The sequence below is a fragment of the Mobula birostris genome, chromosome 2, assembly GCF_030028105.1.
Source record: "Mobula birostris isolate sMobBir1 chromosome 2, sMobBir1.hap1, whole genome shotgun sequence".
In the NCBI taxonomy this organism is placed as follows: Eukaryota; Metazoa; Chordata; class Chondrichthyes; order Myliobatiformes; family Myliobatidae; genus Mobula; species Mobula birostris.
This window is the reverse complement of record NC_092371.1, coordinates 239,017,224-239,033,082: the sequence shown is the minus strand read 5'-3', so window position 1 is coordinate 239,033,082 and position 15,859 is coordinate 239,017,224. Positions and strand designations below refer to the sequence as shown.

The following is a 15,859-nucleotide window of genomic DNA, read 5'->3' as shown; positions in this document are numbered from 1 at the left end:
GGATACTGAAGTAAGAAGAAAGGTTCTCAGAGTAAGATCTGATGAGTTTGGTACAAGGTGTTAAGAATGTCATACAAATCTGATTGCCACAGTTAAGCTGACCAACCACGAATGTGTTTCATTATCAGACGTTTGAAATTCATACCATCGGCAGTTCTGATTCTACCCCAAGTGCATCCCAGCACATGCCTATATTCATGCTTCTTATCATTGAATTAGGATGGTGGGGTGGAGATACATCTATAGTAAAGGAGGTGTGAGGTGCTCGTTCCCTCCACTAGCCTGCAGGTCACATTTTGGTAAGGTGTAGCACTTGATTAGCACCCCACCTCAACTCCGATCAGGGTCACTTCGAGCCATGGGAGCAGGTGTTGGATGGTTGATTGAGCAGTTGGTGCATATCACAAGTTCTGGTGATGTGATCACTGACACCAGGCAGACAATCTCTGAAGAGTATTGATAATGGCTGGGGATCATCCCTCTTGTAAAGACACCACCCAGAAGAATGCACTGGCAAACCACTTCTGTAGAAGAAGTTACCAAGAATAATCATGGTCATGGAATGACCATAATCATCTATGTTTTAAGACATGACATATAATGAACAAACAATAATTGACGCAAACACAAGGAATTCTACAGATGCTGGAAATTCAAGCAACACACATCAAAATTGCTGGTGAATGCAGCAGGCCAGGCGTTCCTAGAGATGCTGCCTGGCCTGTTGCGTTTACCAGCAACTTTGATGTGTGTTGGTTGAAACAATAATTGAATTAATTTTAACTGTGGGTGGAAAATTCTGAGACTAGTTAGGTTTCCTTGTAAAAGCTATTTTTCTGCGATCAATACATCATGTTAACGAGTTGTTATAGAATATTACAACCTTAGCTTTTAATAGCAGTGGGTTTCAGGGTCTGAACTGCAGGTACCATCTTAGTGACTTCACTGAAATCATGGGGGCACGATAGCGTAGTGGTTAGTGCAACACTTACAGTGCCAGCTGTGAGATCAGGGTTCAATGCCTGCTGCTCTGTGTAAGGAGTTTGTATGTTCCCCCCATACAGGCTTCCTCTGGGTGCTCCGGTTTCCTCCAACATTCCAAAAGAGGTGCAGTGGTGCTAGAAAGTTTGTGAACCTTGTAGAATTTTCTCTGTTTCTGCATAGGTACCACCTAAAATGTGATCGGATCTTCATGTAATTCCTAAAACTAGATAAAGACGACCCAATTAAATGAATAACACAAAAAATTATACTTATTCATTTATTTATTGAGAAAAATGAACCGATATTCCATGCATTTGTTGGAAAAAGTAAAGTATGTGAAACCCTGAGGTAATGCCTTCTACAAAAGTTATTTGGAGTTAGGTGTTTCATTCAATAGGACGAGATTGGAGGTGCCCTGCTCTATAAAAAAGACATATAAAGTCAGGTTACACAAGAAGGATCTGTTTATGTGGACCATGCCATGATCAAAACAACTTTTAAAGGATCCTAAAAGAAGAATTGTAGAGATGCCTGAAGTAGGAAAGGGCTACAAAACCATTTCTGAGGACCTGAGTGTTCATCAGTCCACAGTAAGAGAAATTGTCTACAAATAGAAGAAACTATTTGTAACCACTACGCTATCGTGTCCCCATGATTTCAGTGTAGTCACTAAAATGGTACCTGCAGTTCAGACCCTGAAACCCACTGCTACTAAAAGCTAAGGTTGTAATATTCTATAACAACTCGTTAACATGATGTATTGATCGCAGAAAAATAGCTTTTACAAGGAAACCTAACTAGTCTCAGAATTTTCCACCCACAGTTAAAACTAATTCAATTATTGTTTGTTCGTTATGTGTCATGTCTTAAAACATAGATGATCATGGCCAATGACCATGATTATTCTTGGTAATTTTTTCTACAGAGGTGGTTTGCTATTGACCCTAAGAGTGGGCATCCTGCAAAGATAACACCAAGAGCATGACATGCAATGCTGAAGGAGGTGAAAAACAACCCAAGGGTAACAGCAAGACCTGCAGAGATCTCTAAAACTTACTAAAGTCTCTGTTCATGTGTCCACAATACGAAAAAAACTGAACAAGCGTGTTCATGGAAGGACAACATGGAGGAAACCACTGCTCTCCAAAAAAAAACACATTGCTGTATGTCTCAAGTTTGCAAAAGACCACCTGGATGTTCTACAATGCTTCTGGGACATTGTTCTGTAGACAGATGAGACAAAAGTTGAACTTTTTGACAAAAATGCACATTGCTATGTTTGGAGGAAAAAGGGCACTGGACGTCAACACCAAAACCTCATCCCAACGGTGGACCATGGTGAAAGGAGCATCATGGCTTGGGGCTGCTTTGCTGCCTCAGGGCCTGGACAGCTTGCGATCATAGAGGGAACAATGAATTCAAAATTGTATCAAGACATTTCACAGGAGAGAAGCTTAATAGAAGTCGGATAATGCAACAAGACAATGATCTGAAAGACAAGAGTAAATAATCAACAGAATGACTTAAAAAGAAGAAAATTTGTATTTTGGAATGGCCGAGTCAAAGTCCTGATCTTAATCCTATAGAAGATTGTGGCAACCAATTCACCAACATCCCAGAGTTGAAGTAGTTTTGTAAGGAGAAATTTCTCCAAGCCGATGTGCAGGACTGATTCAGTTACTGGAAATGTTTGGCTGAAGTTGTTGCTGTACAAGGGAGTCAAACAGTTACTGAAAGTAAAGGTTTACATACTTTTCCAATAAATACATGCAACATTGGACAATGTTTCTCAATAAACAAATAAACAAGCATAATGTTTGTGTTATTTATTTATTGAGTTCTCTTTATCTAGTTTTATGCAGAAATAGAGAAAATACTACAGCGTACGCAAACTTTCTAGCACCACTGTGCAGGTTAGGGGTAGTAAGTTGCAGGACGCTACAGTATATTAGTACTGGAAACATGATTACACCTGTGGATTGTACTGATGCTGCAAAAAAAAAAACACGAATTTCATGACATCTGTGAGTGATGATAAACCTGGTCCTGATATGGGTTTCTATTGTGGACTGAGGAAGAGGGCAGGGGAGGGGAATCATGGTTGAGAAAAGGGGAAGGGAGAGGGGAGAGAACAGGAAGCACCAGAGAGGCATTCTGCAGTGATCAATAAACCGATTTTTTTCGAATCAAATAACTTTGCCTGGTGACTCTTGGTGTACCTGCACCTGCACAAATTGTCAGTACCAGCTCTCCTTCACTGCCACGTGCCCACACCCTTCCCAAGGTGCTCCACCTTCATTATTCCCAACATCCTTTGCTCCGGCCGGATCTACAAACTCACTCTCTGCTCCACATTGATAAACACACTACTGTGCAAAAGCCTATGCAATTTTCCCCCAGAAGTACAGTCCTCCATTCAAGGCAACATCCTGGTGAATCTCTTCTGCACTCTCTCTCAGTTGCTACCACATTCTTCCAGTAGTGTGGCGACAAGAACTATACACAACAGTGCACACAAATGTGTTCGAACCAATGGTTTTTACAACTGCAATGGGACTTCTCCCCTCTGATGCTCAAAGCCATGGCCTCAAGATAAGTGTATCAAATATCTTCTTCACCACCCTATCTACCCGTGTCTCCATTTACTGGGAGCTCTGCATTGGACTCCAATGTCCGTCTCTGTATCACAACACTCCTAAGATCCCTGAAATTTACTCGATTAGTTCCTTCTAATATTTGACTTTCCATTTGTTTGGATTAAATTCTATTTTTACCTTAAACACTGAGGATGAAAATAAAGACTGTTATTGCTATTTTTTTTTGCATGAATTGCAATAGTGAGTGTGCTATTAGTTCTACCAAATTAGCAGTGCTGTGAAAATAACCACAAAATTAATCATCCAAATAATTGAACGCCTTTGCCATTTTTGGACTCTGCTATGTCGAAGTTCATTCCTCTTCGCCAATATGAAATGCACATTATAATTTACTCGAATGTATTTTTTTCTTGTCTCTGAAATTTGTTATTATTGAAGTCAACAGAATGTAACTGGTATGGACTTCAGAAAGGGTAAGATGAGAGAACACACACCAGTCCTCAGAGAGGGATCAGAAGTGGAAAGAGTGAACAATTTCAAGTTCCTGGGTGTCAATATCTCTAAGGAGTTATGCTGGACCCAACATATCAATGCAGCTACCAAGAAGACATGACAGTGTTATATTTCATTGGGAGTTTGAGGAGATTTAGTCTGTCATCAAAGACCCTCACAAGTTTCTATAGATGTACTGTGGAGAGCACTTTAACTGGCTGCATCACCATCTGGTATGGAGTTGTGGGGGTGGGGAGCTACTGCACAGGATCAAAATAAGCTGCTGAGTTGTAAACTTAGTCAGCTCCATCATGGGCACTAGCCTCCACAGTATCTGGGACATCTTCAAGGAACGATGCCTCAAAAAGGCAGCATCCATCATTAAGGACTATTATCACCCAGGTCATGCCTTGTTCTTATTGCTATCATCAGGAAGGAGGTGCAGGAACCTGAAGGCATGTACTCATTGATTCAGGAACAGCTTCTTCCCTCTGCCATCCGATTTCTGAAAGGACATTGAACTCATTAAAACACCTCACTATTTCTTATATCTATTTTTGCACTACGTATTTAATTTAACTATTTTATACACACACACACACACACACACACACATTATGTATTGCATTGTACTGCTGCTGCAAAGACAACAAATGTCATGACATATGCCAGTGATATAAAATCTGATTCTGATTCGGAAGTCAGTTAGGGTTGCACTTTTCTCATCCATCAATGGGAAACTGTGTATGATTTTGTCAATGCAGTGTAATGAGTAGCCATGACGAATTGCACATTACTGCTGCCAACCAACAACATATCTTCACCCAAAACCTGAAAAGTATAAACAGTTCTGGCTTGAATCAAAGCTGCCAGCTATTGGTAGCAGCTGGGGAACTCGCTTCAAATACTGTATGTGGTGATCCAACCTCCTATGCATGTGAAATATTGCGTATGTACAAGAGTTAGAGATCTGTGGGTGGACAAGTGGATAGCACAAAGGTAGGAGGGGAGGGGCAAGAAACAAGCAAGAGCAGCTAAAAATGAATAGTTGACAATTTTCAAACTAATTTAAGATTTATTATTCTGAAAATGGTTTGGAGTTGAAGAGGTGACGTGGGCCATGTCCATAAATCTCATCTCTCTCTCTCTCTCTCTCTCTCTCACATCTGGCAGCTGCAGTAGTTCATCTTTAGAAATCTTGACAGGAAAGAGAAGTCACAGTGACATGTCTGATCAGATGAGGGGATTCTTAAGAAATGCAGGGAAGATGTCTAAACACGCACGGTGGATTATGAAAGCCGCACAGACATTTTTCATTTTATAGAAGTGGGAAGAAAAGCAAAACCCTGCCTATAGGGCTTGCCTGAAGCAGCGGAATTTGATATTTTGTAGAATTAACCTACAACAGAATCCTCTCCTGTAACATAAAATACTGAAGAATACTAATGATTAAACTGCCAAGTTTAGAATGCGCTGCCTGTGGTGATCAAATTCTCGGCTTACCTTTGTATGTCCAAGGAATGTAATTCTGGCCTAGGCAAGCAGAAATACCAAAGCCCCTCCATCCCCATCAACATCTCCAGCCCACTTTCCCAAGCCTGACAATTGTGTATCCCCAGGTTTACCGAAAGGAGAGTGATGATGAAGTGAAGGTTGTGAGTCTGAAAAACAAGCGGGCTCCTTGTTGGAATTGGAATCAGTTGACTATTGTCATAAGTACCAAGGCACAATGAGAAGTTTAGATTTTTGTGCCCACCCCCATACATTACATTTCATCACATTAGCAAATTTCACTAATTATTGTGTATTTATTTATTTTTATTATTTTATTGTCAAAGTACATACATGTCGCCATATACAATGCTGAGATCCATTTTCTTACAGGCATACTCAGCAAATCCACAGAATAGTAACTGAAACAGAATCAATGAACGGGCAACAAGACTGCAGAAGACAACAAATTGTGCAAGTGCCAATATAAATATATAGTAATAGATAACAAGAACATGAAATAAGAAGGTAAAGAGCCCTTACAGTGAGATCATTGACTGTACTTGTGGGAACATCTCAAAGTGAGAGTAGCTATCCCCTTTCGTTCCCACCTGATGGGTGAGGGTGTCAGTCCTGAGGCTCCAGTACCTGCTACCTGATGGCTGCCATGAGAAAAGAGAATGGCCTGGGTGGTGGGGATCTCTGATGATGGATGCTGCTTTCCTTTTGTATTTGCAGTTTGTTGTCTTCTGCACACTGGCTGCTCACTCAAATTTGTTCGGTCTTTCATTGATACTATTATGGTATTATTTCTATTATGGATCTATAGAGAATGCCTGCATGAATGAATCTCAGGATTGTATATGGTGACATATATGTAATTCGATAATAAATTTATTTCAAACATTGAAAAAGGAAAAGGAATAACAGAATGTAAAATGTTACAGTTACAGAGGAAGTGCAGCGAGGGGTATACAATAAGGTCCAAGGGCCCATGATGAGGTAGATGCTGAGGTCAAGAATTCACCCTTAATCAACACAAGGTCCATACAATAGTCAATCATAAACTCGAGAAAGTCTGGAGATGCTGGAAATCCAAAGCAACACATACAAAATGCTGGAAAAACTTAGCAAGTCAGGCAGCATCTATGGAAATAAACAGTCAGTGTTTTGGGCAGAGCCTCCTTTTCAGGACTGAGGAGAAAGGGGAAGATGCCAGAGTAAAAATGTTGCGGGGGGGGGGAGGGGAAAGAGGTTAGCTGCAAGTTGACAGATGAAGCCAGGTGGGTGGGTAGGTGGGAAAGGTATAGGGCTGGAGAGGAAGGAATCTGGTGGGGAGGAGCGTGAAATATAGAAACGTAGAAACATCGTAAATAGGTGCAGGAGTAGGCCATTCGGCCCTTCGAGCCTGCACTGCCATTCAGTATGATCATGGCTGATCATCCAACTCAGAACCCTGTACCTGCCTTCTCTCCATACCCCTTGATCCCTTTAGCCACAAGGGCCATACCTAACTCCCTCTTAAATATAGCCAATGAACTGGCCTCAACTGTTTCCTGTGGCAGAGAATTCCACAGATTCACCACTCTCTGTGTGAAGATGTTTTTCCTCATCTCGGTCCTAAAAGGCTTCCCCTTTATCCTTAAACTGTGACCCCTCATTCTGGACTTCCCCAACATCGGGAACAATCTTCCTGCATCTAGCCTGTCCAATCCCTTTAGAATTTTATACGCTTCAATAAGATCCCCCCTCAATCTTCTAAATTCCAGCGAGTATAAGCCTAGTCGATCCAGTCTTTCATCATATGAAAGTCCTGCCATCCCAAGAATCAATCTGGTGAACCTCCTTTGTACTCCCTCTATGGCAAGAATGTCTTTCCTCTGATTAGGGGACCAAAACTGCACACAGTACTCCAGGTGTGATCTCACCAAGGCCTTGTGCAACTACAGTAGTACCTCCCTACTCCTGTACTCGAATCCTCTTGCTATGAATGCCAGCATACCATTCGCCTTTTTCACCACCTGCTGTACCCGCATGCCCACTTTCAATGACTGGTGTATAATGACACCCCGGTCTCATTGTACCTCCCCTTTCCCTAATTGGCCACCATTCAGATAATAATCTGTTTTCCTGTTCTTGCCACCAAAGTGGATAACCTCACAATTATCCACATTAAATTGCATCTGCCATGAATTTGCCCACTCACCTAACCTATCCAAGTCACCCTGCATCCTCTTAGCATCCTCCTCACAGCTAACGCTGCCACCCAGCTTTGTGACATCTGCAAACTTGGAGATGCTGTATTTAATTCCCTCGTCTAAGTCATTAATATATATTGTAAACAACTGGGGTCCCAGCACTGAGCCTTGCGTTACCCCAATAGTCACTGCCTGCCATTCTGAAAAGGTCCTGTTTAATCCCACTCTTTGCTTCCTGTCTGCCAACCAATTCTCTATCCACATCAATACCATACCCCCAATACCGTGTGCTTTAAGTTTGCACACTAATCTCACTAGCCATAGGAGAAAGGGGAGAAGGGGAACCCGGGCGTAGTAATAGACAGGTGAGAAGAAGTAAAAGTTCAGAGTGGAGAATAGAGGAAGGGGGAGGGGATTTGTTCACCAGAGGGAGAAATCGATATTCATGTCATCAGGTTTGTAGTGACTCCGATGGAATATAAGGTGTTGCTCCTCCTCCCTGCGAGTGGCCTCATCTTGGGACAAGAGGAGGCCATGGTCTGACACGTCGGAATGGGAGTGGGAATGGAATTGAGCTGTTTGGCTACTGGAAAGTCCCACTTGTGGCAGATGGAGTGGAGGTGCTCCACAAAGTGATCCCCCAATTTACCACAGGTCTCACCAGTGTAGAGGAGGCCAGTGCATTGGGAGCACTGGACACAACAGGCAATCCCAGCAGATACGCAGATTCACCTGTTTGGGGCCCTGAATGCAGGTGATGGAGGAGGTGAATGGGCACATTCTCCCTTAACGGTCTTTTAACAATGAGATAATCTTTCAGTCTGGTTCTGTATACTTTGCATGCAGTTACTCCAGATTCCCTAATAAATGCAAGGCGGAGCTCATTTGTACTTCAGATAATGAATTAAATGCTCTGTTCCACATTAACAGGTTACAGTTCAAAGGGTTTCCTGTCATTCATCACAATTAACACAATGTCAATGCACTGAAAGAACATGAATTTCATTAGTGTGGAGACATCTTGAAACAAGTCTTTTGATAGACTGATGCCTGAAGTGGAAGAATTTTCAGTTCAACAGTCTGCTGGAGGAACTCGGTGGGTTACATGGGGGAGGGGTGGGGGAAGGAATTGTCGATGTTGTGGCACGAAACAGTGATTGTTTATTCATTTCCACAGATGCTTGCTATTACAGTGCCAGTGACCCAGGTTCAATTATATATGCACACAGTGTGGGCATGTGGCCAAATGGTTAAGGCATTCGACTAGCGACCTGAAGCTCACGATTTCGAGACCCAGCCGAGGGAACGTGTTGTGTCCGTGAGAAAGGCACTTAACCACACATTGCTCTGCGACGACACCGGTGCCAAGCTGTATCGGCCCTTGCCCTTCCCTTGGACAACATTGGTGGCATGGAGAGGGGAGACTTGTAACATGGGCAAGTCTTCCATACAACTTTGCCCAGGCCTACGCCCTGGAGATTGAAGACTTTCCAGGCACAGATCCATGGTCTCACAAGACTAACGGATGCCTTAAATTAATATTTATACATCTATCTTAGTACACTGGGGTGGCAGAGTAATGTAGTGGTAACTATTACAGCACCAGCAATCGGGGTTCAATTCCCACCGCTGTCCATAAGGGGCTTGTACGTGTGGGTTTCCTCTGGGGGCCCCACAGTCCAAAAATGTGCAGGTTAGTAGGTTAACTGATCACATGGGTGGTGTAGCCAGTTACTGTGTTGTTAATCTAAATAAATTGGCGAGTTCCTCCAGTGTGTGTAGCAGCTCCTATCTCTATTTTCTGTCATATTGTTTCTTACCTGCGATGGCCTGCAGGCTGGGAATGGCGATGGTGCTGTAAGTGTTAATGTTGCTGCTGCACCATGTGTGAACCTGGGTTTCACCTTCACCCTCGAGCCCTGTGACACCATCCACAAAGTAGGAGCCCCACTGCTCAGACACCACTGGCCACGTACTCTGTCTCGTGCCCTGCGAACAAGATAACAGAGTGAATGACTTACAGCTATTCACAGTATGCTTTAGTTATTTATCTATCTATCAGCAACAAATAAATCAATCGTTTAATTATAAAGATAGCACTGAAAAATGGTGACTATTTGCATACAGCTCCAAAGGGAATCATCAAATATTCTCATGCTTTGCTATTTGAATTACTTACTCACCACCCCCCTGTAACTTTTCATGTTTTATTGTTTTACAACATTGAATTACAGTGGATTTAGTTTGGCTTTTTTTGACACCGATCAACAGAGAAAGACTCTTTTGTGTCAAAGTGAAAACAGATCTCTACGTGATCTAAATTAATTACAAACATAAAACACAAAATAATGTTACAGCTATATAAGACTGTAGTTGGACCCCACTTGGAGTACTGTGTTCATTTCTGGTCACCTCACCACAGGAAGGATGTGGATACTATAGAAAGAGTGCAGAGGAGATTTACAAGGATGTCGCCTGGATTGGGGAGCATGCCTTATGAGAATAGGTTGAGAGAACTCGGCCTTTACTCCTTGGAGCAACAGAGGATGAGAGTTCACCTGATAGAGGTGCATAAGATGATGAGAGGCATTGATTGTGTGGATAACATAGAAAACCTACAACACAATACAGGGCCTTCAGTCCACAAAGCTGTGCCGAACATGTCCTTACCTAAGAACTACTGAGGCTTACCCATAGCCCTCGATTTTTCTAAGCAACATGTATCTGTCCAGGAGTCTCTTAAAGCCCCTATCGTTTCCACCTCCACTACTGCTGCTGGCAGCCCATTCCATGCACTCACCACTCTCTATGTAAAAAAACTTACCCCTGACATCTCCTCTGTACTTACTTCAACCACCTTAAAACTATCCCCTCTTATGCTAGCCATTTCAGCCCCAGGAAAAAGCCTCTGATTATCCACATGATCAATGCCTCTCATTATCTTGTACACCTCTGTCAGGTCACCTCTCAAACTCCGTTGCTCCAAGGAGAAAAGGCCAAGTTCACTCAACCTATTCTCATAAGGCATGCTCCCTAATCCAAGCAATATCCTTGTAAATCTCCTCTGCACCCTTTCTATGGTTTCCACGTCCCTCCTGTAGTGAGGTGACCAGAATTGAGCACAGTACTCCAAATGGGATCTGACCAGGGTCCTATATAACTGCAACATTACCTCTTGGCTCAAATTGAATCCCATGATTGATGAAGGCCAATGCACTGTATGCCTTCTTAACCACAGAGTCAACCTGCACAGCTGCTTTGAGCGTCCTATGGACTCGGACTCCAAGATCCCTGTGATCCTCCACACTGCCAAGAGTCTTGCCATTAATGCTATATTCTGCCATCATATTTGACCGACCAATATGAACCACCTCACACTTATCTGGGTTGAATTCCATCTGCCATTTCTCAGTTTTGCATCTCATCAATATCCCGCTGTAACCTCTGACAGCCCTCCACACTATTGACAACATCCCCAACCTTTGTGTCATCAGCAAATTTACTAACCCATCCCTCCACTTCCTCATCCAGGTCATTTATAAAAATCACAAAGAGTAGGGGTCCCAGAACAGATCTCTGAGGCACACTACTGGTCACCGGCCTCCATGCAGAACATGACCCATCTACAACCACTCTTTGCCTTCTGTGGGTAAGCCAGTTCTGGACCCACAAAGCTATGTTCCTTTGGATCCCATGCCTCCTTACTTTCTCAATAAGCCTTACACGGGGTACCTTATCAAATGCCTTGCTGAAATTCATACGCACTAAATCTACGGCTCTACCTTCATCAACGTGTTTAGTCACATCCTCCAAATATTCAATCAGGCTCATAAGGCAAGATCTGCCTTTGACCAAGCCATGCTGACTATTCCTAATCATATTATGCCTCTCCAAATATTCATAAATCCTGCCTCTCAGGATCTTTTCCATCAACTTACTGAAGTAAGCCTCACTGGTCTATAATTTCCTGGGCTATCCCTACTCCCTTTCTTGAATAAGGGAACAACATCTGCAACCCTCCAATCCTCTGGAACTGCTCCCGTCCTCATTGATGATGCAAAGATCATCGCCAGAGGCTCAGCAATCTCCTCCCTCGTTTCCCACAGTAGCCCGGGGTACATCCCGTCCAGTCCCGGTGACTTATCCAACTTGATGCTTTCCAAAAAGTCCAGCACATGCTCTTCCTTAATACTTACAAGCTCAAGCTTTTCAGTCTGCTGCAAATCATCCCTACAATCACCAAGATCTTTTCCGTAGTGAACACTGAAGCAAAGTATTCATTAAGTACCTCTGCCATCTCCTCTGGTTCCATACACACTTTTCCACTGTCATATTTGATTGGTCCTATTCTCTCACATCTTATCCTCTTGCTCTTCATATACTTGTAGAATATCTTGGGGTTTTCCTTAATCCTGTCCGCCAAGGTCTTCTCATGGCCCCTTCTGGCTCTCCTAATTTCATTCTTAAGATCCTTCCTGCTCGTCTTATAATCTTCTAGATATCTATCATTACCTAGTTTTTCAAAGCTTTCGTAAGCTCTTCTTTCCTTCTTGACTAAATTTACAACAGCCTTTGTACACCACGGTTCTTGTACCCTACCATCTTTTCCCTGTCTCATTGGAACGTATCTATGCAGAACCCCACACAAATATCCCCTGAACATTTGTCACATTTCTTCCGTACGTTTCCCTGAGAACATATTTCTAATTTATGCTTCCAAGTACCTGCCTGATAGCCTCATATTTCCCCTTACTCCAATTAAACATTTCCCTAACTCTTCTGTTCTTATCCCTTGCCAATGCTATGGTAAAGGAGATAGAATTGTGATCACTATCTCCAAAATGCTCTCTCACTCAGAGACCTGATACCTGACCAGGTTCATTTCCCAATACCAGCCTCTCCTCTTGTAGGCTTATCTACATATTGTGTTAAGAAACCTTCCTGAACACACTTAAACTCCAGCCCATCTAAACCCCTCACTCTTGGGAGATGCCAAACAATATTTGGGAAATTAAAACTCCCTCCACAACAACTCTGTTATTATTACTCCTTTCCAGAATCTGTCTCCCTATCTGCTCCTCGATGTCCCTGTTACTATTGGGTGGTCTATAAAAAACACCCAGTAGAGTTATTGACTCCTTCCTACTCTTAACTTCCACCCACAGAGACTCCATAGACATCCCCTCCATGACTTCCTCCTTTTCTGCAGCCGTGACACTATCTCTGATCAACAGTGCCATGCCCCCACCTCTTTTGCCTCCCTCCCTGTCCTTTCTGAAACACCTAAAGCCTGGCTCTCTAAGTAACCATTCCTGCCCCTGCACCATCCAAGTCTCTGTAATGGCCACAAGATCATAGCTCCAAGTGCTGATCCACGCTCTAAGCTCATCCGCTTTATTCATAATACTCCTCGTATTAAAATAGACACATCTCAAACCATCGGTCTGAGTGCGTCCCTTCTCTATCACCTGCCTATCCTCCCTTTCGCATTGTCTCCAAGCTTTCTCTATTTGTGAGCCAACCTCCCTTTCCTCAGTCACTTCAGTTCGGTTCCCAAACCCCAGCAATTCAAGTTTAAACTCTCCCCTTTGCGAACCTCCCAGACAGGATATTGGTCCCCCTCAGATTCAAGTGCAACCCATCCTTTTTCTATAGATCACATCTGCCCCAGAAGAGGTCCCAATGATCCAGACATTTGAATCCCCGCCCCCTGCTCCAATCCCTCAGCTATACATTTATCATCTACCCCACTCTATTCCTATACTCACTGTCACATGGCATAGGCAGTAATCCCGAGATTACTACCTTTATGGTCCTGCTTCTCAACTTCCTTCCTAACTCAGTAGTCTGTTTTCAGGACCTCCTCCCTTTTCCTACCTATGTCATTGGTACCAATATGTACCACGACCTCTGCCTGTTCTCATTCACACTTCAAGATATCGTGGACGCTATCAGAAACATCCCGGACCCTGGCATCTGGGAGGCAAACTATCATCTGTGTTTCTTTCCTGCGTCCACAGAATCGCCTGTCTGACCCCCTAACTATAGAGTCCCCTATCACTGCTGCCATCCTCTTCCTTTCCCTACCCTTTTGAGCCACAGGGCCAGACTCTGTGCCAGAGGGTTTTTTCCCAGGGCTGAAATGGCTAATGCGAGGGGGCATAGTTTTGAGGTGCTTGGAAGTAGGTACAAGGGAAATGTCAGAGGTAAGTTTTTCACACAGCGAGCGGTGGCCGTATGGATGCACTGCCAGCGATGGTGGTAGAGGTGGATACAATAAGGTCTTTTAAGAGACTCTTCAATAGGTACATGGAGCTTAGAAAAATAGAGGGCTATGTGGTTGGGAAATTCTAGGCAGTTTCTAGAGTAGGTTACATGGTCGGCACAACATTGTGGGCCGAAGGGCCTGTAATGTGCTGTAGATTTATATATTCTATCCTCTAATTGTTTACAGAAGCACTCACCCCCTTTAATATAATACACAAAATCATCACTGGTGCAGCCAATTGGTTTTGGAAGTCACCTAATTAGTTTAATAGAGATCTGTTTTTGGAGACTTGTGTGCATTCAAGGTGTTTCAATTGATTGTAGTAAAAATACACCTGTATCTGGAAGGTCCAACTGCTGGTGGGTCAGTTTCCTGGCAAAAACTACATCATGAAGACAAAAGAACACTCCAAGCATCTCTGCGAAAAGGTTATTGAAAAGTACAAGTCAGGAAAAGGATACAAGAAAACTTCCAAGTCACTGAATATCCCTTGGAGTACAGTTAAGTCAATCATTAAGAAATGGAAAGAATATGGCACAGGTGTAAATCTGCCTAGAGCAGGCCGTCCCCCAAAATTGAATGACCATGTAAGAAGCAGACTAGAGAGGCCACCAGAGACCTATGACAATTCTGGAGGTGTTCCAAGCTTCAGTGGCTGAGATGGGAGAGACTGCACACACAACAACTGTTGCCTGGGTGCTTCACCAGTTACAGCTTTATGGGAGAGTGACAAAGAGAAAGCCACTATTGAAAAAAGCTCATAAGAAATCTCAGCTAGAGTTTGCCAGAAGGCATGTGGGACACTCTGAAGTCAGCTGGAAGAAGGTTCTATGGTCTGATGAAACCAAAATTAAGCTTTTTGACCATCAGACTAAACACTGCACATAATCAAAAACACACCGTCCATTAAGCACGGTGTTGGCTGCATCATGCTGTGGGGATGCTTCACTGCAGCAGGCCCTGGAAGGTTTGTGAAGGAGAGGGTAAAATGAATGCAGCAAAATAAAGAGAAATCCAGGAGGAAAACCTGATGCAGTCTGCAAGAGAAATGTGACTTGGGAGAAGATTTGTTTTCCAGCAAGACAATGACCCCAAGTATCAAGCCAAAACTATACAGGAATGGCTTAAAAACAATAAAGTTAATGTCCTGGAATGGCCAATTCAGAGCCCAGATCTCAATTGTATTGAAAATTTGTGGCTGGACTTGAAAAGGGCTGTTCACTCATGATCCCCATGCAATCTGATAGAGCTTGAGCAGTTTTGTAAATAAGAATGGGGAAAAATTGCAGTGACCAGATGTGCAAACTTGAGACCTATCCACAAAGACTCAAGGCTATAATTGCTGTCAAAGGTGCATTTAATAAATACTGACTTGAAGGAGGTGAATACTTATGCAATCAATTATTTTGTGTTTTATATTTGTAATTAATTGAGATCACTTTGTAGGGATCTGTTTCCACTTTGACACAAAAGAGTGCTTTCCTGTTTATCAGTGTCAAAAAAAGCCAAACTAAATCCACTGTGATTCAATGTAGTAAAACATAAAACATGAAAACTTCCAAGAGGGCTGAACACTTTTTATATGCACTGTACTACCCTGAGATTCATTTTCTTAGTAACATACGTTAATGATATTAAACCTGATTGTGAAATACAAGAAAATCTGCAGATGCTGGAAATCCAAGCAACACCCACAAGATGCTCGAGGAGCTCAGGAGAAGACGGTTTGGAGGTCAGGAGAAGACCTTTCATAATGAAAGGTCTCAGCCCAAAACATTGACTGTTTACTTATTTCCATAGATGCTGCCTGACCTGCTGAGTTCCTCCAG

General features: G+C 42.9%; 1 protein-coding gene across 1 annotated transcript in view; it reads right to left on the bottom strand.

The window, feature by feature from the left end:
* nt5dc1 (5'-nucleotidase domain containing 1) overlaps nucleotides 1-15,859 on the bottom strand; it is a 673,759-nt gene that overhangs the window by 23,510 nt on the left and 634,390 nt on the right. Inside the window, exon 11 of the mRNA XM_072251620.1 lies at nucleotides 9,583-9,751. Within this exon, the coding sequence (XP_072107721.1) occupies nucleotides 9,583-9,751 (169 nt within the window). The remainder of the gene's footprint in view (nucleotides 1-9,582; nucleotides 9,752-15,859) is intronic.